The sequence below is a fragment of the Mobula birostris genome, chromosome 14 (assembly GCF_030028105.1).
Source record: "Mobula birostris isolate sMobBir1 chromosome 14, sMobBir1.hap1, whole genome shotgun sequence".
NCBI lineage: Eukaryota > Metazoa > Chordata > Chondrichthyes > Myliobatiformes > Myliobatidae > Mobula > Mobula birostris.
The window spans coordinates 90460983-90486787 of record NC_092383.1 but is presented as its reverse complement, the minus strand read 5'-3'; the positions used below and the strand labels follow the sequence as shown (position 1 = coordinate 90486787).

At 45.6% G+C, this 25805-nt stretch overlaps 2 protein-coding genes across 6 annotated transcripts in view; one reads left to right on the top strand and one right to left on the bottom strand.

Annotated features, from left to right (window-relative positions):
- LOC140209414 (uncharacterized) overlaps nucleotides 1-7445 on the top strand; it is a 43569-nt gene extending 36124 nt beyond the window's left edge. Inside the window, exons 8-9 of the mRNA XM_072277660.1 lie at nucleotides 2409-2540; nucleotides 7065-7445. Coding sequence (XP_072133761.1) covers nucleotides 2409-2540; nucleotides 7065-7256 — 324 coding nt within the window. The 3' untranslated portion in view covers nucleotides 7257-7445. The remainder of the gene's footprint in view (nucleotides 1-2408; nucleotides 2541-7064) is intronic.
- A 2019-nt stretch (nucleotides 7446-9464) lies between these two features.
- The window catches only part of LOC140210088 (prickle-like protein 1), a 121171-nt gene continuing 104830 nt past the window's right edge, over nucleotides 9465-25805 (bottom strand). For all 5 annotated transcript variants that reach the window (XM_072278894.1, XM_072278893.1, XM_072278896.1 and 2 more), the window contains 2 exons: nucleotides 20453-21427; nucleotides 9465-12488 (listed from right to left, as the gene is read on the bottom strand). In XM_072278894.1, the coding sequence (XP_072134995.1) occupies nucleotides 11662-12488; nucleotides 20453-21427 (1802 nt within the window). In that variant the 3' untranslated portion in view covers nucleotides 9465-11661. The remainder of the gene's footprint in view (nucleotides 12489-20452; nucleotides 21428-25805) is intronic.

Here is a 25805-nt window from a genome sequence, read left to right as displayed (position 1 = left end):
CCCCCTCTCCCCTCTACCCCCTCTCTCCCCACATCCCCTCTCTCCCCCACATCCCCTCTCTCCCCCACATCCCCTCTATCCTCATCCCCTCTCTCCCCTCTCCCATCCCACTCCCCTCTCCCCATCCTCTCTCCCTCCCTCTCCCCTCCCTCTCCCCCCTCTCCCACCCTCTCCCCCCCTCTCCCCCCCTCCCCCCCTCCCACTCCCCCCCTCCCCTCCCCCTCCCCCCCCTCTCCCCCCTCCCCCCTCTCCCTCCCCCCTCTCTCTCTCCCCCCCTCTCTCCCCCCTCTCTCCCCCCCCTCTCCCCCCCCTCTCCCCCTCTCTCCCCCTCATCCCTCTTCCCTTCCTGCTCTCCCCCTCTCCCACCACCATGTGTCTTCTCGTGCTTCTCTCTTCCTGTGGGTCTCTCCATCCAGTGGTTTCTGAGGGTCAGATGTTCAGCTGTGGACTTGGGGACTTGGCAGTGAGTTGCAACGGTTGCCCTCTCTGGATTCCCATCAGTGGCATCAATACTTCAGAGTAATCTGATGAAGGTTCTTGGGCCGAAATGTCAACTGTTTATTCCTCTCCATCAATGCTTGCCCGACCTGCCGAGTTCCTCCAGCATTTTGTGCGTGTTGTTTCACAGTGAACGATTCTCCTGGCTTTGAACACAAGCTGTAGTGAGTTGTGATGGGGGCATGCCAGCGGCTCCGACTTCATTGGGAGTTTGAGACATTCGGTACGCTGCCAAAGACTTGCAAATTTCTACGGATGGGCGGCTGGTATAGAGACACCAACGCTCAGGAGCAGTAGAAGTTTGTAAACTCGGCCAGTTCCATCACAGGCCCAACTCTACCCACCATCAAAGACATCTTTTTAGATTAGATTAGATTAGATTCAACTTTATTGTCATTGTACCGAGTACAGATACAAAGCCAATGAAATGCATTTAGCGTCTGACCAGAAATGCAAAGAATAGGTGTTATTTACAAAATAACTGCGAATAAAAAAAGTGCTACAGCACACAAATATAAAAGTACTGAGACAGTACAATATGGGTGCAATACTGCTTAGTGCTGTGATGTGAGGTTCAGCAGGGTCACAGCCTCAGGGAAGAAGCTCTTCCTGTGCCTGCTGGTGCGGGAGCGGAGGCTCCTGTAGTGTCTACCGGATGGGAGGAGAGTAAAAAGTCCATGGTTAGGGTGAAATGCATCCTTGATAATGCTTTTCGCCCTGCCAAGGCAGCGTTTATGGTAGATGTTCTCAATGGTGGGCAATTGGTGCCGATAATCCGCTGGGCAGTTTCACCACACGCTGGAGTGCTTTGCGGTCTGATACGGGACAATCACCATACCACACTGAGATGCAGTTGGTGAGTATGCTCTCAATGGTACAGCGGTAAAAATCCGTCAGTATCCTGGGACAGAGGTGAGCCTTCTTCATGCTCTGTAGGAAATAAAGGCACTGTTGCGCCCTGTTGATCAGGATGGAGGAGTTCAAGGACCAGGTGAGATCCTCGGAAATGTGGACACCAAGGAACTTGAAGCTTGATACACGCTCCACTACAGCTCCGTTGATGTAGACGGGGATGTGAGTGTGACTCCTGGCATGCCTGCAGTCCACAATGATCCCCTTGGTCTTCAAGAAGCTGTGCCTCAAGAAGTTAAGGACCCTCAATACTCAGGACATGCCCTCTCCTCATTACTACCATCAGAGAGGAGGTAGAGGAGCCTGAAGATGTTGTTTCTTCCCCTCCACCTTTAGACTTGTGAAAGTTGAACAAACCATAAACACCATCTAGTTTTGGAACATGGACCTCTACAGACAGTATAGTCCCTCCAGCCCACCATGTTATGCTGACCCTTTAACCTACGCTAAGATCAGTCTAACACTTCTCTCCTGCATAGCCCTCATTATTGTATCATCCATGTGCCTATCTAAAATCTTACTAATTTTTTTGCACTATTTACATTCTTTGTCACTTACAGTAATATTTGTGTCTTTTGCCATGTACTGCAAAGTCATGAAACAGCAGGTCTGAGAGAACGCCACAGTATTGTGGAGGTTAGTGTGATGCTATTACAGCTCGGGGCATTGGAGTTTGGAGTTCAAATCCGGCACTCTCAGTAAGAAAGTTTGCACATTCTTCCCTTGTGCATGTGGGTTTCCTCCGGGTGCTCGGGTTTCCTCCTACAGCCCAAAGGTGTACCGGTTAGTAGGTTAATTAGTCATTGTAAGTTGTCCTGTGGTTAGTCTGGTGTTAATATTGGTTTGCTGGGTGGTGTGGCTCGTTGGGCCAGAAGGGCGTGTTCTGTGCTATATCTCTAAATAAAAGAAATAAATTTTTAAAAAAACACCGTATTTTACTCCATACAAGACAGTGATAATAAAGCTAATTCTGATTTTGACGTTGGTTTAACTCTCAGACTGGGAAGGACGATCTTGCAAGAGAGCTCTCCAGATCCAGCGCCCTTTCCGAGAGAGAAAGGCAAAGGAGGCAGAGACACAGGGAAAAGCGTTCGGCTGCGATCCTCGCCAAGAGGGACAAGCTGATGAAGGTACACTTGGCTTTCTCTGACGATCATTTATAGGAAAAGACTTGCAGCTGTGATTGCCTTTGGAACTGTGGGATTGCTGATAGGAAAGGCATCCGAACAGGGTGCAGGGTTAATATGTGGTGTTGAGCTTTCATAGTCGAGGGGCTGAGCAGAGGAAATTGGGTGGGCACTGGGGTCAGTCTGGACTGTTTGGGCTGAAGGGCCTGTACCCATTGCTGGGTTGCTCTATGATTCTATGACTAACTACAGTTGCAGGAAACAGTCTGTGAACCCTTTGCTATTACCTGGTTTTCTGCATTTATTACTCATAAAATGTGGTCTGATCTTCAGCTAAGTCACAATAACAGACAAATGCAATCTTCCCAAGCAATTGTACTTCTCATGTCTTTAATGAGCACAATCATTCATAGTTCAGGCTGGAAGAAGTATGTGAACCCTTGTATTTAATAACTGGTAGAACATCCTTTAGCAGCAGTAATCTCCACCAAACGTTTCCCGTAGCTGCAGATCTGACTTGCACAACGGTGAGGAGGAATTTTAGATCAATCTTCCGTATAAAACTGTTTAATTCTTCAATATTTCTGAGATACATTACTCAGGGCTCCCCAACCTTTTTGCACCGCGGACCGGTTTAATATTGACAATATTCTTGAGGACCGGCCATCGGGGTGGGGGGGCGGGTGTTCAAGTAGGAGTAAACTCACCTCAGCATGTCTTTTACAGTTAGGATTGCCAACCTTCTCACTCCCAAATAAGGGACAAAAGTAGCAGTCAAATACCGGGACACTTCACCCCAGGAAAGACTACCATGACCATGAAGCCTTGCGCGGGCACCTGTGTGCGCATGCGTGTCGTGCGCATGTGATGTGCGCATGCGCGTACGTGCTGATTTCCCTCCCCCCCACAAATCGGTTTTGCCTTCATCTTCCTGACTACACTGTACATACATTACTTCTACTTTATATAGGCTGTGTATTTATCAAATCATTCCTGCTTTCACTATATGTTAGTGTTATTTTAGGTTTTATGTGTTATTTGGTATGATTTGGTAGGTTATTTTTTGGGTCTGGGAACGCTCAAAAAATTTTCCCATATAAATTAACGGTAATTGCTTCTTCGCTTCACGCCATTTCGGCACAAAAGGTTTCATAGGAACGCTCTACCATATGGGACAAGGGCAGTCCCGTATGGGACAAACCAGTTTAGCCCAATATACGGGATGTCCTGGCAAATATGGGACAGTTGGCAACCCTATGTTCAAGTTCAACAGTGCGTGACAAGGAATGAGGAAAGATGCAGCTGATTCATATCGTTTCCTCGCGGCCCAGTAGCACATGCTTTGCGGCCCAGTACTGGTCCACGGCCTGGTGGTTGGGGACCACTGCCTCACATGAACTGCCCTCTTCAGGTCATGCCACAGCATCTCAATTGGGTTAAGGTCTGGACTCTGACCATTCCAAAACACAAATCTTCTTCTTTTTAAACCATTCTGCTGCTGATTTACTCTTGTGTTTTGGATCGTTGTCTTGCTGCATCATTCAACCTATTAAGCTTCAGGTGACAGACCACTACCCTGACATTCTCCTGTAAAATGTCTTTATACAATTTTGAATTTATTGTTCCCTCAACGATTGCAAGCTTTCCAGACCCTGAGGCAGCAAAGCAGCTCCAAACCAAAATGCTCCTTCCACCATGCTTCACAGTTGGGCTGATGTTTTGGTGTTGGTGTGCAGTGCCCTTTTCCCTCCAAACATAACAGTGTGCATATCTGCCAAAAACTTCCAACTTTTATCTCACTTGTCCGCAGAACATTGTCCAGAAGCATTGTGGAACATCCAGGTGGCCTTCCATGAACACCATTCTTGTTCAGTGTTTTTTTATATAGTCAGTTCTAGAGATTTCCACAGGTCTTTTGCTGTTCATTTTCACCTTCAGCATTGCACGTTGTGCTGTTGGCGTGATCTTTGCAAGATGTCCACTCAGGGAGAGCAGCAACTGTACTGAGTTTTCTCCATTTGTAGACAATTTCTCTTACTGTGGACTGATGAACACTCAGGTCTTTAGAAATGCTTTTGTAGCTTTTTCCAGCTTCATGCAACTCTACAATTCTTCTAAGGTCCTATGAAAGTTGTTTTGATCGAGCCATGGTGCACATAAACAGATCTTTCTTGAGAAGAGCAGGCTCTGTCAGTAACCTGACTTAGTGTTTCTTTTTTATATGGCAGGGCACCTCTACAACCCATACCTCCAATCTCATCTCATTGACGGGAACACCCGACTCCAAATAGCAGTACCCCAGAGGTTCACATACTTTTTTGAATGTGGACTGTGATTGTTTAAATGGTGTACTCAGTACTGACAAGAAGAAGTACAATTGTTTGTGTGTTATTAGTTTAGGTAGATTGTGCTTGTCTATTATTGTGACTTAGATGAAGATCAGACCACATTTACTTATACTTTATACTTTATTGTCGCCAAACAATTGATACTAGAGTGTACAATCATCACAGCGATATTTGATTCTGAGCTTCGCGCTCCCTGGAGTACAAATCAATAGTAAATATTAAAAATTTAAATTATAAATCATAAATAGAAAAGGGAAAGTAAGGTAGTGCAAAAAAAAAAACCGAGAGGCAGGTCCGGATATTTGGAGGGTATGGCCCAGATCCGGGTCAGGATCCATTCAGCAGTCTTATCACAGTTGGAAAGAAGCTGTTTCCAAATCTGGCCGTACGATTCTTCAAGCTCCTGAACCTTCTCCCGGAGGGAAGAGGGATGAAAAGTGTGTTGGCTGGGTGGGTTGTGTCCTTGATTATCCTGGCAGCACTGCTCCAACAGCGTGCGGTGTAAAGTGAGTCCAAGGACGGAAGATTGGTTTGTGTGATGTGCTGGGCTGTGTTCACAATCTTCTGCAGCTTCTTCCGGTCTTGGACAGGACAACTTCCATACCAGGTTGTGATGCACCCTAGAAGAATGCTTTCTACGGTGCATCCATAAAAATTAGTGAGGGTTTTAGGGGACAGGCCAAATTTCTTTAGCTTTCTCAGGAAGTAAAGGCGCTGGTGGGCCTTCTTGGCAGTGGACTCTGCTTGGTTGGACCAAGTCAGGTCATTTGTGACATTTTATGAGTGATTAATGCAGAAAACCAGGTCATTGCAAAGGGTTCACAAACCTCTTCTTGCAACTGTACATAAGTTCTGTACCCCTGCTGGGGCCTAGGCTGCTGACAGCAATTCACCAGAGCCCTCAGTCCAGGGCCTGTCTTTCAAGTTGTCGAGGATCCTTCCTCAGCCAGGGACGGGGTCTTTGGAGCTTCTGTTGGTGTCTCAGTAGCACTGGGCCTTTACGGGATGAGGATGCCAGCCCCATGTCCCACCCTCCTCCCTCCGGAAGGCCTGGGATCGCCCATGGTGGAGTATTCTATGACCAACAAAACTCATTAACAGTGGAAATGGAAATGTGCTCTTGACAAACGTGCACGCCCACTCCTGCTGTTCTTAGTGAACAGATTCCCCATCCCCTCCCATTGATTTACTATTCCCTCCGCAGATTAACATGGTGCTGAGCTGTGGTCTCAGTCGAAGTCATGGCTCCGACTTGGTCGTTTTATCGGTTCATTGGGATGGCTTTGGGGTTAGCGAGGGGCGTTAGGGATCAGGTTGGAGTTTAGAGACAGGGAATGTGAGGAGTTAAAGGTCAGACCTAAGTCTAGGCCACTGCTCCGCGTTTGAAGGCCAGCAATGTGGACATGTGACTGAAGGCATCCTTGATTGGACGTTGGGCCGGCATACCAGCGAAGACGAGTGCTGGTGGCTTCCCCTCTATGTCAGCGAGTCTTTGATGGGTTCTAGGATCAGAATTCCATGTGGGCAGAAGACACAAGTGACGGTGACCCCCCACTCCCCGGTACACGAATAGGTGAAACTGGAGCTTGAGGCCTCCTGTCATCCGTGTGTCCGGGGTCCCCATCCAGGTTCCTTAGTCATTGTACTGAAGGTCGATCGGCCGTCTGGACGTTAAGCTCTGGTGACAGGAGCCTTGAGCCTGCGTCTGTGTGTGTGTGAGTGTGTGTTTGTGTTTGAGTCTGTCTGTGTGTGTGCATGCATCTGTGAGTGCATGTGTCTGCTTTAGAAGTTGAAGTCGGTGGTCTGTGAGTCCAAGTCCTCTGCTGTCCGCAGACTTGCCCTGCAGTTGGACGCCGGTGTGTGTGCGTGATGGCATGGTTGGTGCGAGGGAGGCTGTTTTGTTGCTTGTCGTGTTCTGTATTGTTCTGCCAAGCACTGTGGGCACCAGAATGTGTGGCGATCTCCATGACATCATTGATTGTTAATGTAAATAATGCATTTCCCTGTATGTTTAGATGTACGTGTGATAAATAAGTGAACCTGGGATTCATGGGGACAGCTGACACCTCTCGTTGGTGCCTTTGCCTGGGAAAGGGGATCCTGTCAGTGTCCAGGCCTTTGTGGGGACAGCTCTGCACTCGTAATGCCTAGTAACGATTGTCGCTCTCTCCCACCTCAGATCTACAAAATGGACTGTGAGGCCTTTGCCACTGTGGCGAAACAATTGATTGCGCAAGACGCGAGCCTGGAGGAACGTGTGGCGTTGGCCGTCAAGAAGAGTTTGCAACTGATTGGTGAGCGTTGCCTTGCTGAGCTGAAGGAGACCATTGCAAAGTGGGACGCTGCCAATGTGCTGAAGAAACGGAGATGAATTTTATCTCTAAGTTTACGACCCAGGAGATGGCTCATTTTACATGCCATTTCCTGAATCCTTTTTCCGATTTTCCCTGCCAATATTTCTTCCTTTTCGTTCAGCCCGCCATTGTAATCGTCGTCCATATCTACTGCAGATGGTGGTAGTCTATTCCGCCTACTCCCAGTGGAATCCGGAACCTACTAATAGCTGTGGACAACAGCAGTGGCATTGGTTTCTTCTTTCCCAGAGGAGGTGTGTAAGAGTTGTCTGCCACCATGCATCCTATCTTGTCTGATCGGCAACTCCGCATCAACCAGGCGTCTGACTTGGGGGAACTGCGGGCCCATATGGTTTATCTGTTCGCCAGGTGTTCCCTGTGGAATGGCTTGTGGACTTTGACTACAAGCTAAATCCGGAAGTTTGTTTCTGTGCTGGTGGGCGATCCATACAGACAGGAGTTGGACAAACAAGTGCCGAAAATGCACAGCGGGCCAAGCAGCCTCTGAGTGGAAGGAAATGGCTATCATTTCAGGCCAACAGCCCCGGAACAGAACTGGTCATTAAGAGATAATTTGCAGGGAATGGAGGAGTGGAAGGGGAGGAGAGGACAGAGAGGTTTGATAGGGTAGGATGGGGAGGAGAGATGAAATAACCTGGAGATGGAGGTGAAAAGTTTAGCTCTCCTCTCCCTCTTTTCCTTTTTCATCCCTAAACTGAGAATATTTCTAATCTTTTGTGGTTCTGATGGAAGATCGTTGACCTGAGACATGAACTGCTTCTCTCTCCACAAACGCTGCCTGACCTGCTGGGTAATTTTACCGTTTTCTGTTTTACGTGCTCTAGTTTGGAATTATAATTGGAGATAACTGTGTATTTCAGTCAGGTAGCATCGGATCAGCTGCTGGTTATATCGAAACCCCCGGTCTCTTCCCGCGCCTCCCCCCACCCCCCACGGATTTCTTCTGCCAACATTTGAAAATATTTCTTTTAGTGAGTTGTGCCTTTTTAAGGAAAGCAAAGAAGTGAACATTTATCCTGGGTCAGTCAGTGGAACTGAACATTTTAACTTGTGACTGAAAATTCTTTCCGTTGAGGTCAATGGAATGAAGACTAGATCGTCTTTAAACCTGATTGCTGAGTGAATTTCTGGGTATGCCTGTCTATGCTGTCGATGAACAACAACAGATTGCTGGAGGTGTGTTTTATGTAGTAGTAATAGATTTTTTTAATGCCGTTTTTACAAAAGAATAAAATTGTTTTTGACTTATCAGTGGCTGTTAATCAGAATCAGGTTTAATATCACTGGAATATTTTGTGAGATTTGTTGACTTTGCAGAAGCAGTACAATGCAATACATAATAATAGAAAAACATGGATTACAGTGTATGTGTATATATATAAAATATTAAATTAAGTAGTGCAAAAACAGAAATAAAAAAGTAGTGAGGTAGTGTTCATGGATTTAATATCCATTCAGAAATCGGATGCAGAGGGGAAGAAGCTGTTCCTGAATCGCTGAGTGTGAGCCTCCGGTCTCCTGTACCTCCTCCCTGATGGTAGCAGTGAGAGAGGACATGCCCTGGGTGGGGGTGGTGGTGGGGGGTCCTTAATGATGGATGCTGCCTTTTTGAAGTATTGTTACTTGAAGATGTCCTGGATACTATGCAGGCTCGTGCCCTCGGCATCTTTGACACACTTCACCTCATTTGCCACTGATGTACACATGGCAAATAAACTCGAATCCTGAATCAACTGTCCCATTTTCTATCCTTTTCCAGTAGTCTATTTCCTCTCAGGTGTCCAGGAAGCGCCCCGCCCGCCCCTAATCCTCCTCCCTCCAAACCAGGGATAATTTTCACCTGTCAATCAAACTACCAACGGGATGCACAAGGAAATCTGAGTTACCAAGGGGGGTAAAAGGACAAAACTGCAGGAGGACCTCAACGGGTCAGGCAGCATCTGTGGAGGGAAATGGACAGTCACTGTTACCTGGGGGAAAGGTCTATGTAGTCACAGGAAGAACGTGCGAACTCCACACAGGTAGCGCCGGACGTCAGGATTGAACTTGACGGGTAGCAGATGTGACGTAGCAGCACTACCTGCTGTGGGTCTGTGCGGATACGAAAGGTAACGTCTCTCAAGGGTTTACGTAGGTGGGGATGGGAGAAAGATGAGGAAACGCAGCTTAAAATGAGCAAAAGCAGAAACAACCTGGTCCGATTTTATAATAGCAGTTTGACCACTTTATTAGTTGATCTTGCACAAGTTTACAACAAGTTCTCATCTTTATATCTGTAAGTAAGATGTAGCTCAACATTTAAAGCACAGATGATACATGCACTGAATAAGCATAAATAACATCCACAGTAATTAAATAGATATATGTAGTAATACATTATTTAAAATACAACATGATATTATGTAAATGTGTATAATAGTATTGTGATTATGGTTGCAGAGCTGGTTGTATTCGTGGTGTTGACGCCTGGGATGAAGTCGATGGGTCTGGGCAGGGGAACGTGGTTTAAATCCAGCACAATGAAACCTGTGAGCAAATTGTCCTGCCGTTCTCTGTGATAGCAGGTGGGTCACTCCCAATATAGTGTTGGGAGTAATGCTAAAAGTCTAGTTCAGGTAGCACAGAGAGAAATGGAGAGAAGAGAGGGGAGGAGTTGAGAGAGAGGGAAGGAGGAGAGGGTATGACAGGGGTGGGAGAGGCATGGGATAGAGATGAGAGGGATTGGAGAGTGGGGAAGCAAGGAGCGAGAGGAGTTAGATGGAGGGGACAGAGATAGGAGAGAGAATGGTGAGATGGGGAGAGTGAGGAGGATCGAGAGAGAGAGAGACACACACAGAGAGAGAGAGAGAGAGAGAGAGAGAGAGAGAGAGAGAGACAGACAGACAGACAACTTTAACCTCTCACCAGCCTCAACCATGAACTCCCGCCAAATCTGGGCAGTTTGATATAGTTGGTGTTGAGTTCTAACGCCCTTCCTAAGACAGAGGTCATCGTGTTCCACTGCCGACAGCAGCTGACAGTCTGGTGCCTCCTGCTGGCTGGCGCTGAACTGACGAGGGTCTCACCCAGTCTAACTCAGTGATGTACAGCAGGCGAGGGTGTAGGTGACCAGGACTGTGATTGTTCTCAGTGTGACTAGAGACCAAATTGCTCATTGGAGCAGAAGATTGAAAACAGCATACAATAGGTCAGGAAAATACTGGTAGTTAGAAATTCATCCATGAGTGATTGCACAAAGGGGGCAAAGTACGGTCTAACTGTATTGGAAGAACTCAGCAGGTCAGGCAGCATCTGTGTAGAAAAACAGACAGTCCATATTTTGGGCCGAGACCCTTCTTCAGGACTGGGGGATCTGCAGTCTTTCTCGTAAGATAAATTTCCTGGTGTTGAAGAACTTTGCTAAATGGCTCTTTTGATAAAAGTCAGCTGACAGTCAGGAAATGAGTTCATTTTTCCAATAAGACATAGGAGCAGAATTAGGCCGTTCAGCTCATCGAGTCTGCTCCCCAATCGATCATGGCTGATTTATTATCCCTCTCAACCTTATCCTCTTGCCTTCACCCTATAACCTTTGAAACTCTGACTATTTCAGCTGCATTTTGTTTATTCACTGGTCAAGATGAGCTTTTACTGCCCCCGTGTTGAGCACCTTTTGGAATGTCTGGACTGATTGGGCAAGGACGGCAGGTTTTTGTTCACCGAAGGGCCAACGGTTAGGTGTTTAAGGATCAATCGAATAGTTTTCACAGTTGCTGGTATGGATCCTAGCTTTCTATTCTGGACTTACTTAATCACTAAGATTTTAATTTCCTGTCTGTGGGGGGGTGGGGGGGAATTGAATTACGAATGAGGTGTATGGTCCGCTGGCTTTATTAGATGAAAGTAAACTGTTGAAAGGTTATAGTGGGTGAGACCAGCCCGAGTTTCCACTCTGCTCTTCTCTGGATAATGATAAATTGTATAAGACGCACAAAATTCCGGAGGTATTCAGCAAGTCGGCCAGCAGCTACGGAGGGAAATGGACAGTTGACGTTTTGGACTGAGACCCTAAATGAGAACTGGACTGTCCTGATGAAAGGTTTCAGCCTAAAATGTTGACTGTTTAATCTCCTCCATAGATGCTGCCTGACCCGCTGAGTTCCTCCAGCGTTTTGGATGTGTGTGTGTTGCTCGAGACTTCCAGCATCTGCAGAATTTCTTGTGTGTCTGATGAACTGTATACCCAGGACATGCTGTATCTAAGCTCCAGAATATCTGCATTCTTTGCCAACAGAAGGACATTACGGTCAAGGAACCAGACCAGAAGGGAGAGTGACAAGTATCACAGAAAGCCATATGTCCAAGCCCCTCTTCCAGGGCAGAACATTTCACACACAAGCCAGCATGAAGTCTATGGGTTGCCTAGGCGATGGTGCAGTTTTTACTCTTGTTTTCCCTCTTCCTGTCCGCTTTACCTCTCTGCGCTGACATGATTTCAGGTGTGCGGCCGGGTTTCCAGGGCTCCCGACTGAAGTGGAGGCCGCTGCTGGTCTTTGGCCGCGGGATAGGCTGTCCGAGGAAATAGCCCTCCTCCTCCGAGTCGGAGGATGAGGAAGAGCACGTGGAACAGCAGCCGTCGTCGTCTCCGCAGTGCAGGCCCAAGACGTTATTCGGGTTGGAGTTCTGGAAGACACCGCGCCCTGTCCCGTGGAAGGTCTGCTGTCTGCGCCGTGGTTTTGTTTGCGGTTGAGGGCACCCAGCTGTGTGGATCAACTGATTGTAATGTTCTGAGTACATACGGTTATTTGGACTCTCTGTAGATCTCTCGGTGATTGTGCGGAGGGCTTCATCAGAACATGACCTTTGAACCTTTCCCGAGTGGTGCTGGCAGCTACGGTAGCCCCCTTTGTGCCTGAACACTTTCCTCTGAGTCTGTTCACTCATGGGCCCCTGCTGCCATCTCTCTCCCTCCACAGGCTGCGAGACCACCGTGTCGGAGAAGGTGATCTTCTGGGGTCGGATTTGGGCCGCAGTTCTTCGCAGTGGGGAGGCAGAGTCTGGCTTTCGCTTCGATCTTTGTGGAGCTCCCTCGGGCTGCTTGCCCGCGAGGTGGAGGGACTCTGTGCTTCTCTTGTGATGGGAGAATGGCTTCAGAATTCCAGAGCTGGCCTGCATTTCAAATTCTTTTCCAGTCTCGTCAGCGGGCCTGAATGGTTTTGGAGTCTTGTATTTGTCTTCGCTCACAGTTCCTTGAGGGAAAAGAAATGACAGGTTTTATTAAATTGTTCAAAAACTTCCTAACCTTAGATAGCGGGTGGAATGGTAGCTAGCAGTTGGCACATTACTTTATTGTGCCAGCTGTGAGATTGGGGTTCAATTCCCACCCTAGCCTGTAAGGAGTTTGTACATTTTCCCTGTGACTGTGGGAGCTGTGGGCGTGCGACGTTGGTGCCGGAAGCCCTTGCGGGCTGCTCCCGGCACTATTCTTACTGATTTGATTTTGTGAAGCCTTTCTGTATCCTCCTCAGCATAATGATATTCTTACTGTACGCTGAGAGCTAAACTGTCGTTTAGTACGGCCTAAACAACAATCCGTGCAGCTGTAAAACGAATACCCAACTCAATATCTTGGCCGATGAAGTCGCAGACCCATACAACACAGGTGCAGGCCATTTGGCCCATTTAATCATGGCACCCACCCAACTGGTTCCAATTACCTGCATTCAGCCCATGTACTTCCAGCCCCCACCCTACCCTGTACCCGTTCAAGTGCTTCTTCAATGATACCTTGGTACTTGCCTCAACCACTTCCTCTACTGACCGCCCTCTGGGTGAAAAATTTGCCCCTCAGATCCCTTTTAAATCTTTCCCCCTCTCACCCTAAACCTACGCCCTTGTGCTTTGGACTCCCCTACCCTGTGGAAAAGACTTTTCAAAGTTCAACGTAAATTTATTATATATGTCACCATATACAACCCTGAGATTCATTTGCCTGTGGGCATACTCGGCAAATCTATAGAATAGTAACTATAACAGGATCAATAAAAGATCAACCAGAGTGCAGAAGACAACAAACTGCAAATACAAATATAAATAAATAGCAACAAATACTGAGAACATGAGATGGAGTCCTTAAACATGTTACCACTATCCTCATCTATGTGTCTCCTAATTTTAAACAGTTTTATCAAGTTATCCTATGTTCTAAGGAATAAAGACCTACCCTACACAGCCTCTCTAAACTCATTTCCCTCTAGTCCTGGCAAGATACATATCTTGGCCACATCTAATATGCCATAACCATATCTTTCCTATAACCAGGTGACCAAAACTAATGAAATATGTGCAGGAGGTACTTAATAAAGTTGCCACTGAGTGTATGTTCCTGGTCTTCGATCATAAGATATTGGAGCAGAATTAGGCCACTTTGCCCACCGAGTCTGCTCCGCCATTTTATCATGGCTGATCCCATTTTCCTCAGCCCAAATCTGTCTTCTTCTTGTATCCCCTGACTAATCAAGAATCTATTAACCTCTGCCTTAAGGTTGATCTATACTTTGCGTCAATTCGATGCCCCTACGCAGAGCCGACGCGGATCCCTACGCCGTAGCCTGACGCGCACCTCTCCCAAAATGTAACTTCACGCGTCGCAGCAACGCAGACCGCAACAACTGTGACTGGTCCACCTGGTAGCATCGCATTTCCTCCTACGCTGCAATTGGGTGACTGAAGGGCAGGGAAGGAACTCTGGCTGCAATGCTTTCCATAAAGCTTTACAGACCTCTGAAATTATGGAGGACACATTTCGCTTTTACGAAAAAAGACGCTCGCTTTAAACTTGTTTACCCTGAGAAAGACTACCGTGACCATGAAGCCTTGCAGGGGCAGGTGTGTGTGCGCCTGTGTGACGTGCCTGAATTGCAGAGCGATGCAGACACACCAGTGCACAAGCATAAATGCTCACAACTCAAGTAGGCCACTTGCGTAGGCTATGGCGTCGAGCTGACGCACAAGTATAAATCAGCCTTTAGATTCTGCTGCTGTAGCCCATCCAGTTAAAGTGTGACGTGTTGTGCATTCACAGATGCTCTTTGCACACCACTGTTGTAACACACGACTGTTAGAGTTACTGTCACCTTCCTGTCAGCTTGAACCAGTCTGGCCATTCTCTGATCTCTCTCATTAACAAGGCGTTTTCACCCACAGAACTGCCACACTGGATGTTTTTTGTTTTTCGCACCATTCTCTGTAAACTCTACACAGTGTGTGAAAATCCCAGGAGGTCAGCAGCTCCTGAGCACTCAAACCACCCAGTCTGGTACCAACAATCATACCACAGTCAAAGTCACTTCGATCACCTTTCTTCCCCATTCTGGTCTGAACAACAACTGAACCTCTTGACCATGTCTGCATGCTTTTATGCATTGAGTTGCTGCCACATGATTGGCTGATAAGATAGATGCGTTAGCAAGCAGGTGTACCTAATAAAGTAGCCTCTGAGTGTACAACTGCAGAATCATGTCTCAACTCAGTACTCAGTACCTTGACTGACGGGCAGTATGTTAAATGGCTTTTTCACCCATTTAGCTCCCTGTGACACCACTGTCAAAGCATTCTTCACCGCTCTGTCACCTGTGATTTAGCTTGCTACACGATAGACTCTTGAGTCACAGAGCCTGCCTCAGCCCGTCCCATTAACAGGTGCAGCCCTGTCAATAAGACTGTTTCCCCTTTTCCAAAAGTAAAACATAAAAACAAACTTTGACTCATCCACGGACTCTAATAACAGTTAATTTAAATAAAGACAATTAGCAACATACTTCCCATTTCATCATGAACTCAGATACTAGATTATGAAAACAACAGGGGTCAATGTTGGGACTGCTTCTTTTTACGTTGTACATCAGTGATTTGGACGACAGAACTGGTGGCTTCGTGGCCACGTCTGGGGCAGGTAGTGTTGAGGAAGCAGCACTTGGACAGATTAGGGGAATGGGCAAAGAAGTGGCAGATGGAATACGGTGTCGGGAAGTGTATGGTCATACACTTTGGCAGAAGGAATAAAAACATTGACCATTTGCTAAATGGGAAGAAAATTTAAAAATCCAAGGTGCAAAGAGACTTGGGAGTCCTTGTGTAGGATTCCCTAAAAGTTAATTTGCAGATTGAGATGATGGTGAGGAAGGCAAATGCAATGTTAGCATTCATTTCGAGAGGACTAGAATATAAAAGCAAGGATACGAGACAAGCTTCACTTATTGTGAGCAGTTTTGTACCACTTATTCAAGAAAGGGTGTGCTGACATTGGAGAGGGTTCAGAAGAATGATTCCAAACTGAAAGGCTTATCGTATGAGGCTAGGATTTAGAAGGATGAGGGGGGAATCACATTGAAACCCATCGAATGTGAAAGGACTAGATAGAGTGGATGTGGAGAGGATGTTTCCTATAGTGGCGGAGTCTAGGACCAGAGGACACAGTCTCAGAATACAAGGACATTCCTTTAGGTGAGGAGGAATTTCTTTAGCCAGAGGGTGGTGAATCTGTGGAATTCATAGTCATAGTCATACTTTATTGATCCCTGAGGACATTGGTTCTCGTTACAGGTGCACCATAAATAATAAATATTAATAAAACCATAAATAGTTAAATAATATGTAAATTATGCCAGTAAATTATGAAATAAGTCCAGGACCAGCCTATTGGCTCAGGGTGTCTGACCCTCCAAGGGAGGAGTTGTAAAGTTTGATGGCCACAGGCAGGAATGACTTCCTATGATGCTCAGTGTTACATCTCGGTGGAATGAGTCTCTGGCTGAATGTACTCCTGTGCCCAACCAGTACATTATGTAGTGGATGGGAGACATTGTCCAAGATGGCATGCAACTTAGACAGCATCCTCTTTTCAGACACCACCATCAGAGAGTCCAGTTCCATCCCCACAACATCACTGGCCTTACGAATGAGTTTGTTGATTGCTGCCCCAGCACACAACAGCAAACCTGATAGCACTGGCCACCATAGACTCGTAGAACATCCTCAGCATCGTCCGTTCATTGCCGCACACAGCTGTGGTGGCCAAGTCATTGGGTATATTTAAAATGAGGTGGATAGGATCTTAGATTTGTAAGGGCGTCAAATGTTACAAGGAGAAGGCAGGAGAATGGGATTGAGAGGGATAATAAGTTAGCCATGGTGGAATGGCTGAGCAGACTCAATGGGCTGAATGGCCTAATTCTGCTCCCCCATCTTATGATCTTATGGGTGGTGGAAGGCGCTATAGAAATGCAAGCTCCGTGGCGGTAGAAATTGTGGATGGGGAAGGTGATTGGGTGAGTCAGAATGAGTAACCACAGGCATTTTCTGGAAAGTACACTCACAGCCACGGGGCACAGGTAGCGGAGGGTATGAATAGTTAGCGTGTCGGATGGAAAGCCAGTCGAGTGGGCTGCTTTCTGCTGGATGACGTCGAATGCCTGGAGTGTCTTTAAGAGCTGCACTACGCACGCAAGTGGAAAGAATTGCCATGTGGGGGATGAGGAGTGCCTTGCCTCTGTATTCTTCACGGTCTACTTATTCCATTAATCTGTTACTCTTTCAGAAACCAAGATCTGATTAAACTGAAAGTTTACAAAGCTCGGTAAACAACAGCTTCACCTGACAGCACATTGAATGGGTAGACTGTGATTACAATCAAAGACAAAATCTACGCCTAGTCAGACAGTAAGATGAGGACTGACCAACATTAAGGACTGTAAATCTTTAGTAGTAGGTGCACACACAAAATGCTGCTGGCACTCAGCAGGTCAGGCTGCATCTATGGAGGTGCTTCAGGCCTGAGAACCTTCATCAGGCCTTAGCCCAAAACGTCAACTGTTTATTCCTCTCCATAGATGCTGCCTGATCTGCTGAGTTCCTCCAGCATTCAAAGCACATTTATAATCAAAGTATGTATGCAGTATACAACCCTGAGATTCATCTTGTCCACAGACAGCCACAAAACAAAGAAAACCATGGAACCTGTTCAAAGAAAAACATCAACCCCCTCTCACAAAAAAAAATCATGCAAGTGGCAACAAGAAAGAATGAGCAAAACCACAAAATCGAAGAGTCCATAATTCAGTCATTTTAGCCCCCCGAGACACAGAAACAGAATTAGGGCCACTGAGTTTGCTCTACCATTTAATCATGGCTGATCCATTTGCCTCTCAACCCCGTCCTCCTGCCTTCTCCCTGCAACGTTTCACACCCTGACATTCAGATCAAGATCTATCAGCCTCTGCTTTAAATACACCCAATGGGCTGGCCTCCACAGCCGCCTGTGTAAACACATTCCACAGATTCACCGCTCTCTGGCTAAAGAAATTCTTCCTCATCTCCATTTTAAATGAAAGTGCCTCTATTCTGAGGCTGTACCCTTGGTCCTAGACTCTCTCACTAGAGGAAACGTACTTTGTGTGTGTTGCTCTGGATTTCCAGCATCTGCAGAATCCCTTGTGTTTAGTAATGTGAATGTAGACCCCCTGGCTACCCTCAGGGTCGCTCATTTCGCTGTCGTCTAGGGAAGCAGCCCTCGGCCCTGCCAAACTGGGTAATTAATTTGTGTGGATGCTGTGTGATGTACCCCACCCCGCCCTAATAACAGAGAATACACCAGATACAATTAAATGATTTACAGTTTATAGATATTACTGGAACTATATAATTAATAGAGAATAAAATAAAAGGCGCCACACTTATCAAAGTTCAGTCTCCTTGTGCACAAACCGTTGGAGCTCAAGGACCTTCTTCTTCACCCTGCGACCCCTCGGACCACCTCGACCGGCCGCCTGGGACCAACAACAGTGGTCGACCAGACGCTCCACACGAGTCCGTCTCCGTCTCCTCTCCTCACCCTGGACCTCGGACTCCTGCTCGAGGTCCGACCCCGTTAGTGGACTCAGCATCTGGTCTATCCTCTGTCTCTCTCTCTCCCGCCTTCTCCCCAAAAACCCTGCGCATACAATATCTTACAGACACACCAAAAGCATAACAACTATCCCAATTGGTTCATTCGTCCTCTTATCAATAGATAATCCAAAACAAACTGCTAGCGGGAAGACTTTCTCAGCAGTTAACATAACAAAGAAGCCCTTTTAATTAGACTATGCAGTGACATATAAAAAAGAAACCCCTTACATGAATATGAAGTGTATTAATGTAAGTCATGGATATTGTACAAGTAATGAATTAAATTTTATCTTCTGCAAGAAATATATGCAACCATATAGTGAAGGGAAATTTAAAATTAACTAATGATGCTAGAGCAGTATCCATCATCAGAGACCCCCACCATCCAGGCCATGCTCTTTCCTCACTCCTTCCATCAGGAAGAAGGCAACAAGAGCCTCAGGACTTGCACCACCAGCTTTAAGAGCAGTTTCTGCCCCTCAACCATCGGACTCTTGAACATAAGAGGATAACTACACTCACCCATTGAGATGTTCCCACAACCAATGATCTCACTTTAATGACTCTTTATCTTACTTCATGTCTCGTTATTTATTACTATTTATTTATATTTGCATGTACATAGTTTGTTGTCTTCTGCACTCTACTTGATCTTTCATCGATCCTGTTTACAGTTACTATTCTATAGATTTGCTGAGTATGCCCGTAGGAAAATGAAACTCAGGGTTGTATATGATGACATATCGGTACTTTGATAATAAACTTTATTTTGAACTTTGAGTGATAATTTCTTTACACAGAGGGCAGTGAGCTGGAATGAGCTGCCAGAGGAAGTGGTCAAGGTGGGTACAATTGGAACACGTTAGAGGCTTTTGGGTAGGTTCATAGAGGGTAGGGGCTTGGAGGGATATGGGCTGAATGTGGGCAACTGGGAGGATGCTGTGGCTGGCATGCAAAAGTTGGGCTGAAGGGCCTGTTTCCGTAGAGTATTACTCTGTGGACTCTGACTCAGTTATGTCTTTGTACCAAATTGCTCATTCTAGATGTTAAAACTGGATTAATTAATAGTTTAAATTTACTTGCAGCTGTAATAAGATTTGATCAATACTTAATACTTCTGGATCCTAGTTCAGTAATCTAACCATTACACGACCATATGCCAGATGGGTGTCTTCTCTCTTTCTCCTATTTTCTCTATACCATAAGGCATAGGAGCAGTCATAGGAGGGAGGAGAAGATGGCGGCGCGATGCAGCACACAGCGGCCACTCCGGTGAATGGTATCTGTTATCTGTCAAGTAGGGTGCCGTGCACAATCCTGATTTGATGGAGACGGACGTGAGAGCACGGAGGGACATCTGGTGAAACTTCTGAAATGCCTGCTTCGCTGCTGCTGCTACTGTGTGGTCCAGAATCTCCGGAGGAGTGGGCCCCGAGTCTTTGGCTTTGCTTGTTGCTCGGCGGCGATGGTGCTCGGTTTCGGAGGCTCGAAGTTTTCGGACGGACTCAGAGTCGGCTGCGGTCGGGTGCTTCCAATGCATCGGCAAGTTTGCGGCGCTTGGAGGTTCATAGCAGGGAGAGTTTCTCCCTTTTACCGTCTGCATGAGATGATGGGGCTATTGGGACTTGAGACTTTTTTTTACCGTGCCCATGGTCTGCTCTTTATCAAATTACAGTATTGCTTTGCACTGCTATAACTATATGTAATTATGTGGTTTTGTCAGTTTTAGTCTTGGTCTGTCCTGTGTTTCTGTGATATCTTTCTGGAGGAACATTGTATCATTTTTTAATGCATGCATTTCTAAATGACAATAAACGAGGACTGAGTGTCCTCATAATCTAATCTAACCCATCAAGTCTGCTCTGCTATTCCATCATGGCTGATTTATTTTCCCTCTCAACCCCATTTCCCTGCCTTCTCCCATGACCTTTGATGCCCTGTTTAATCAGGGACCAATGAAGTCTCCATTGATTCATCCATTAAAATATGTCCTCTCCATCCCTCTCTATTAACCCATCACTGCACTGTAAACACTTTAAACTACCTTTATAATGCTGGTTACATTGTAAATACATGCTGGTATTTATGTATTTATGCACATTTTATTCCATTTCTTTATAAGTTTTATTTAATATAATTCTTCATTCTTTATAATTGTTAAATGTTGTTTTTGTTGAAAGTTGCACCAACACACTACAGCAAATTCCTAATATACAGAATATAAATGAATATGGTGAATAAGATGATCTTGGATTAACCTTATTACCTGTGCTCTGGCTGGTTGCTGAGAATTCCAGCTGGCTTCTTCCAGTTTTCTGCCCCGTCATCTTGTCTCGCAAGCTCTGCAGTGAACTTCCTGTCTTTCCCTGCTGATCCTGTGTGTGATTTTCCATCCCACTTTGAGTGTCTGAGCACTGGCTGTGTTTGTTCCGCATGATGTTGATGGAGCCTTCCGACACGTCCCCAGGCCGGCTCACCTGCTGAGAGCAGTAAGTGTCCGGCTGCTGCCTGAACGGCGAGCTCTGATCAAGAGAAGGAAGTTCTGTGGCTCCGGCCTGCTTGTCAACAGACCAGTCATCCTGCCCTTTAGTTACAATGGCAGTATGGTCAATAACTTTCATGGCATTCTCCAGTCCACCTTTAAGCCAACTGAAGTTGCAGGACATTACCGATTGGCTACTTCCATTTAGTAGTTCCTGATTCTGGTTCAGTATTCCGACTGGACGCCCCCTCTCTTCCGGCACGCAGTCTGAGTGCAACGCCTCTACCCTCTCTTCTCCACCCCGAGATTCAGCCATCTTGTAGCTGGTCTGCCATTGTTGGATCTGGACAGGACTCCTGCACCGGCTGTTGAGAGCCAAGACAAGGTCACCGTTACCACTGGGGATGTCCCCCCATTGGAGGCGGGGCTCTGCGCGGTCCGCGGGCAGTGTCCCGGCGGTCTGGTGGCAGTGAGGGTTCTCGGGCGAGGAGCTGCCTGAAGCACCAGTGGCCGCGCGGTCCCCTCCAAGACCGAAAATGCAGCTCGATTCCTGGGACTGCGTCGACTGAACCGCGGAATCCGAGGAATCGGAGCCGGCAGGCTCCTCCGCTTGGCTGCACAGGATCGAGCAGAAGACCTGGCCCTGCCTGTAGGTGAAGGCGCATCCCAAGAGAGGCTTCTGGCACTGAGAGCAACAGAAACAAGAGCTGGTTGCATGCCAGTGGTGCCCACTGTAGGTGATTTGTCCATAGTCAATACCTGTTGATAGATTGTTAGTATACTATTACACCGTGAATATTTAACAAAGCACAACCATACAGTGAGCAGATAGAACCCAAAAAAATGTCACCATGGTAACAAAGCCACACCTTCCCATCGGACAGAAGATACAAAAACATGAAGGCGTGTACCACCAGCCTCAATCCTGCTGTTAAGAGATTAGAGTCTCTCCTCCATTAAGTTTAGAGAGAATAAGAAGTCGGACATTTGATACATCCTTTAAATTTGAGCAAATCTGGTGACCTTTTTTTCCAATATTTTCATTAAATTTGATTTATTACTCTTTCAATCTTCTTTACGAAGTTTTAGGTTTGATCAGAAAGTCTGTCTTTCTTTTTTTTGGTCCTATCCTCAACATGGACTGCCCAGACCCTTTTTTTTGTTTTTTTTTTCTACAGTGTATTGGGTTTTTTTCTTTTCATTTAAAACACAATGTTTTTCCCTTTCTCTTCACAAACTGGTAAGAGGAGAATTGTTATTTTCATTTTTTTAATTATATATTTTATACTAGTTTACCAATATCTATGATTTTGACAATGCCTATCTTAATCTCTGTTTATATTGTTACTGATACATATATTTGAAATAATTCTCTTGATTGTATTTATGCTCCTTTTAAATCAATGAAAAGATTAATAAAGAAAGATTAGAGTCATAGAAAAGCACAACACAAAAACAGGCCCTTCAGCCCATCTAGTCCATGCCAAACCATTTAACCTGTATAGTCCCATCAACCTGCACCTGACCATAGCCCTCCATGCCCCTCCCATCCTTGTACCTATCTCCTAAATGTTGAAATCGAGATCGCGTGCACCACTCGTTCCACACTCTTGAGTGAAGAAGTTTCCCCTCATGTTCCCCTTAGACATTTCACCTTTCACCCTTAACCCATGACCCCTAGTTGTAGTCTCACCCAACCTCAATGGAAGAAGCCTGCTTGCACTTACCGTCTATATCCCTCATAATTTTGCATACCACTATCAAATCTCCCCTCATTCTTCTACATTTTAGAGAATAAAGTTCTAATCTATTTAATCCTTTGTTATAATTTAGATCCTCCAGTCATGGCAAAATCCTTGTAAATTTTCTCAGTACTCTTTCAATCTTATTTACATCTTTCCATTATGTCAGTGACCAAAAACTGCACCCAATACTCCAAATTAGGACGAATCCCTTGGACTATAAAGCCAAACTCTTGATCTCTCTGTCTATCTCGTTGTGTTTCTGCACTGCCCTTTCTCTGTAACTCTAGTGCTATATTTGCATCCTCCATCACCATCCGATAAAAGGAGAACTTCACGGTGGTCAAACACTTCAATTCTGACTCCCATTCCGGTTCAGACATACCAGTCCATGGCCTCCTCTTGTGCCATGATGAGGTGGAGGAGCAACACTTCATATTCTGTCTGGGTACCTTCCAACCTGATGGCATGAATATCGATTTCTCCTTCTGGGAAAAAAAATGTTCCCTTTCCCTTCCCCTTTCTACTGCCCACTCTGGCCTCCTACATCTTCTCATCTGTCTGTACGCTCCTCCTTCCCCCTTCTCCTGTGGTCCACTCTCCTCTCCTATCAGATTCTTTCTTCTCCAGCCCTCGGCCTTTCCCACCCTGGCTTCACCTATCACTTTCCAGTTAACCTCTTCCCCCTCCCCCCACTATTTTATTCTGGCATCTTTCCCCTTCCTTTTCAGTCCTGACCTAAATCGTCAACTGTGTTTCATTTCCATAGATGCTGCCTGACCTGCTGAGTCCCTCCAGCATTTTGTGTCTGTTGTTATAGTCTACATTCTGTTATTGTTTCCCCTTCTAGCGTAACGCTGTTACAGCAGCAGCGATGCAGGTTCAATTCCCGCCACGGTCTGTAAGGAGTTTGACTCCAGTTTCCTCCCAAATGCCAACAATGTACAGGTAGGTAGGTTAATGGGTCACATAGACAGGCAGGGCCTGTTACCATGCTGCATCTCTTAAAAATAAAATAAAATTTTGTACCAGCTGCATGAAAGGATCTGATTGGATGGCATGCAAACAAGAGCGATTCACTGTATTGTGCCTGTGACGTTAAAAAAAATTCTAATTACATGATTATGGCTATAATTGACTGGCTTGGTTTTACAGTTAGATACGTGCACACACCATCTCAGAATGGAATGAAAACAGAGAGATTCTGGAAGCACTCAGAAAATCAGCTGTAATGAAAGATAAACACGAGGTTTTGCCGATGCTGGAAATCCAGAGTAAAACACACAGAATTCTGGAGGAACCCAGCAGGTCAGGCAGCATCTATGGAGATGAATGACTAGTCGACATTTCAAGTCGAGACACTTCATCGGGACTGAGAAGGAAGGGGGAAGACGCCAGAATAAAAAGGAGGGGGGAGGGGAAGGAGGTTAGCTGGATAAAAATGATGCTTTGAAAATATTCCCGTCTTTACTTAGGCCTGGTTTACTAGGAGCAGATTGATTATGACCCGCTGAACGTTAGTTACTTGGTAAAAACAGGCATTTTCAATCACTCTCTAAATACCGCCTGTGGGTACTCCCTAAATAAGTCTTGCAATGAGTATTAATTGTGTGGGTTGGAGAAGTTGCATTCTTCATGATCGGAAAGGACAGTGGACTGTGGGAGAAAGGGAAGGATGTGATGAGCAGGCAAGAAGAGGAGGGGTGAGAAGGTAACCAGAATGAGGAATGGAAAAAGCGAGAAGGGGAGGGTGAGAAATTACCCAATGCTGCCTGAGTATCTCCAGCATTTTCTCTCTTTAATTCAGATTTGCATCATCTGCAGTGTTTTGCTTTGGGCTGCCTACGAACGACCTTGCTAGGAAGCCCAGAATTCTACCTGCCCTGTCACTACTCAGGTCATGATGCAAGAGGTCGAAAGTTCAAAAGCCAAAGAGATTCCTGAAACTTGTTGGATTAGTTACCCGTTCTTCGTTTCTGTAGTGTATCATGTTTTGCCTCGGTGTCTGATTTCACAGCCCGGTATAAATGGTGTGAATTGTTGTTGGTCTCAGATTAAAGGCAAGTCTGTAATTATGATGCCCAGCAATCACTATTCAAATAAAATTATCAGCTTTAACAGAACAAAAAGAACAGAGATGCAGCGAGAAGTTGGAAGTTTCAGTCAGAGAGTTTGATTTTCCACCTATTACCCTCGTCACTGCACTGTAAATACTTTAAACCACTTTTTACATTGTGAATAGATGCTGGTATCTATGTATTTATGCACATTTTATTCCAGATCCGTGATTTAACCTCTGACAATTTTTCTAGAACTGTTGAATGCTTTTTTCTGTTGCGTGTTACACCCTGACTGACACACTGCAGTAAATTCCTAATACATGTAAATATATATGGTGAATAACGTCAATCCTTGATCCTTAATGAATTGAAATTCCAATCCACATTCTTAAGATAGCTGGGACAGTTTTTTTTAAACAAATGTCACCATAAACTTAGTGGCCACTTTATTAGGTACACCTGCTTGTTAATACGAATATCTAATCAGCTACTCATGTGGCAGCACCTCAGTGCATAAAAGCAGACAGACATGGTCAAGAGGTTCAGTTGTTGTTCAGACCAAACATCAGAATGGGGAAGAAATGACTTTGACTGTGGAATGACTGTTGGTGCCAGATGGGGTGATTTGAGTACCTCAGCAACTGCTGATTTATGCTTTATTGTCGCCAAACAATTGGTACTAGAATGTACAATCATCACAGTGATATTTGATTCTGTGCTTCCCGCTCCCTGGATTACAAATGTTAGATATTAAAAATTTAAATTATAAATCATAAATAGAAAATAGACAAATGGGAAGTAAGGTAGTTCCAAGAAACCCAGAGGCAGGTCCGGATATTTGGAGGGTACAGCCCAGATCCGGGTTTCAGAGATTTTTACCGAGAATGGTGCATAAAACAAAAAAAAACATGATATGACTAGCCATTGTGTGGGTGAAAACACATTGTTTTCAAGGTCAGAGGTGAGAGGGCAATGGCCAAACTGTTCAAGTTGCCAGGAAGACGACAGTAACTCAGATAATCATGTGTTACAACAATGGTGTGCAGAAGAGCATCTCTGAAAGCACAACCTTGAAGTGGATGGACTAGCACAGCAAAAGGCCACACTGGGTTCCACTCCTGTACCCAATAAAAGTGGCCACTGTACACAATTTTGAATTAAAAATGGAATTCAGCTTTTATTATGAATGGGGTGGTGTGCAGGAATAAGGAAGTATTTTTTACTATGGTATAGGGAGTTCTGAGAGGTCACAGAGAGTACTTGCATGCGTTTGGACGTCAGATTTAAGGAGGGATATTCTAACACTATAAATGGTTCAGTGAAGGCTCACTGGGT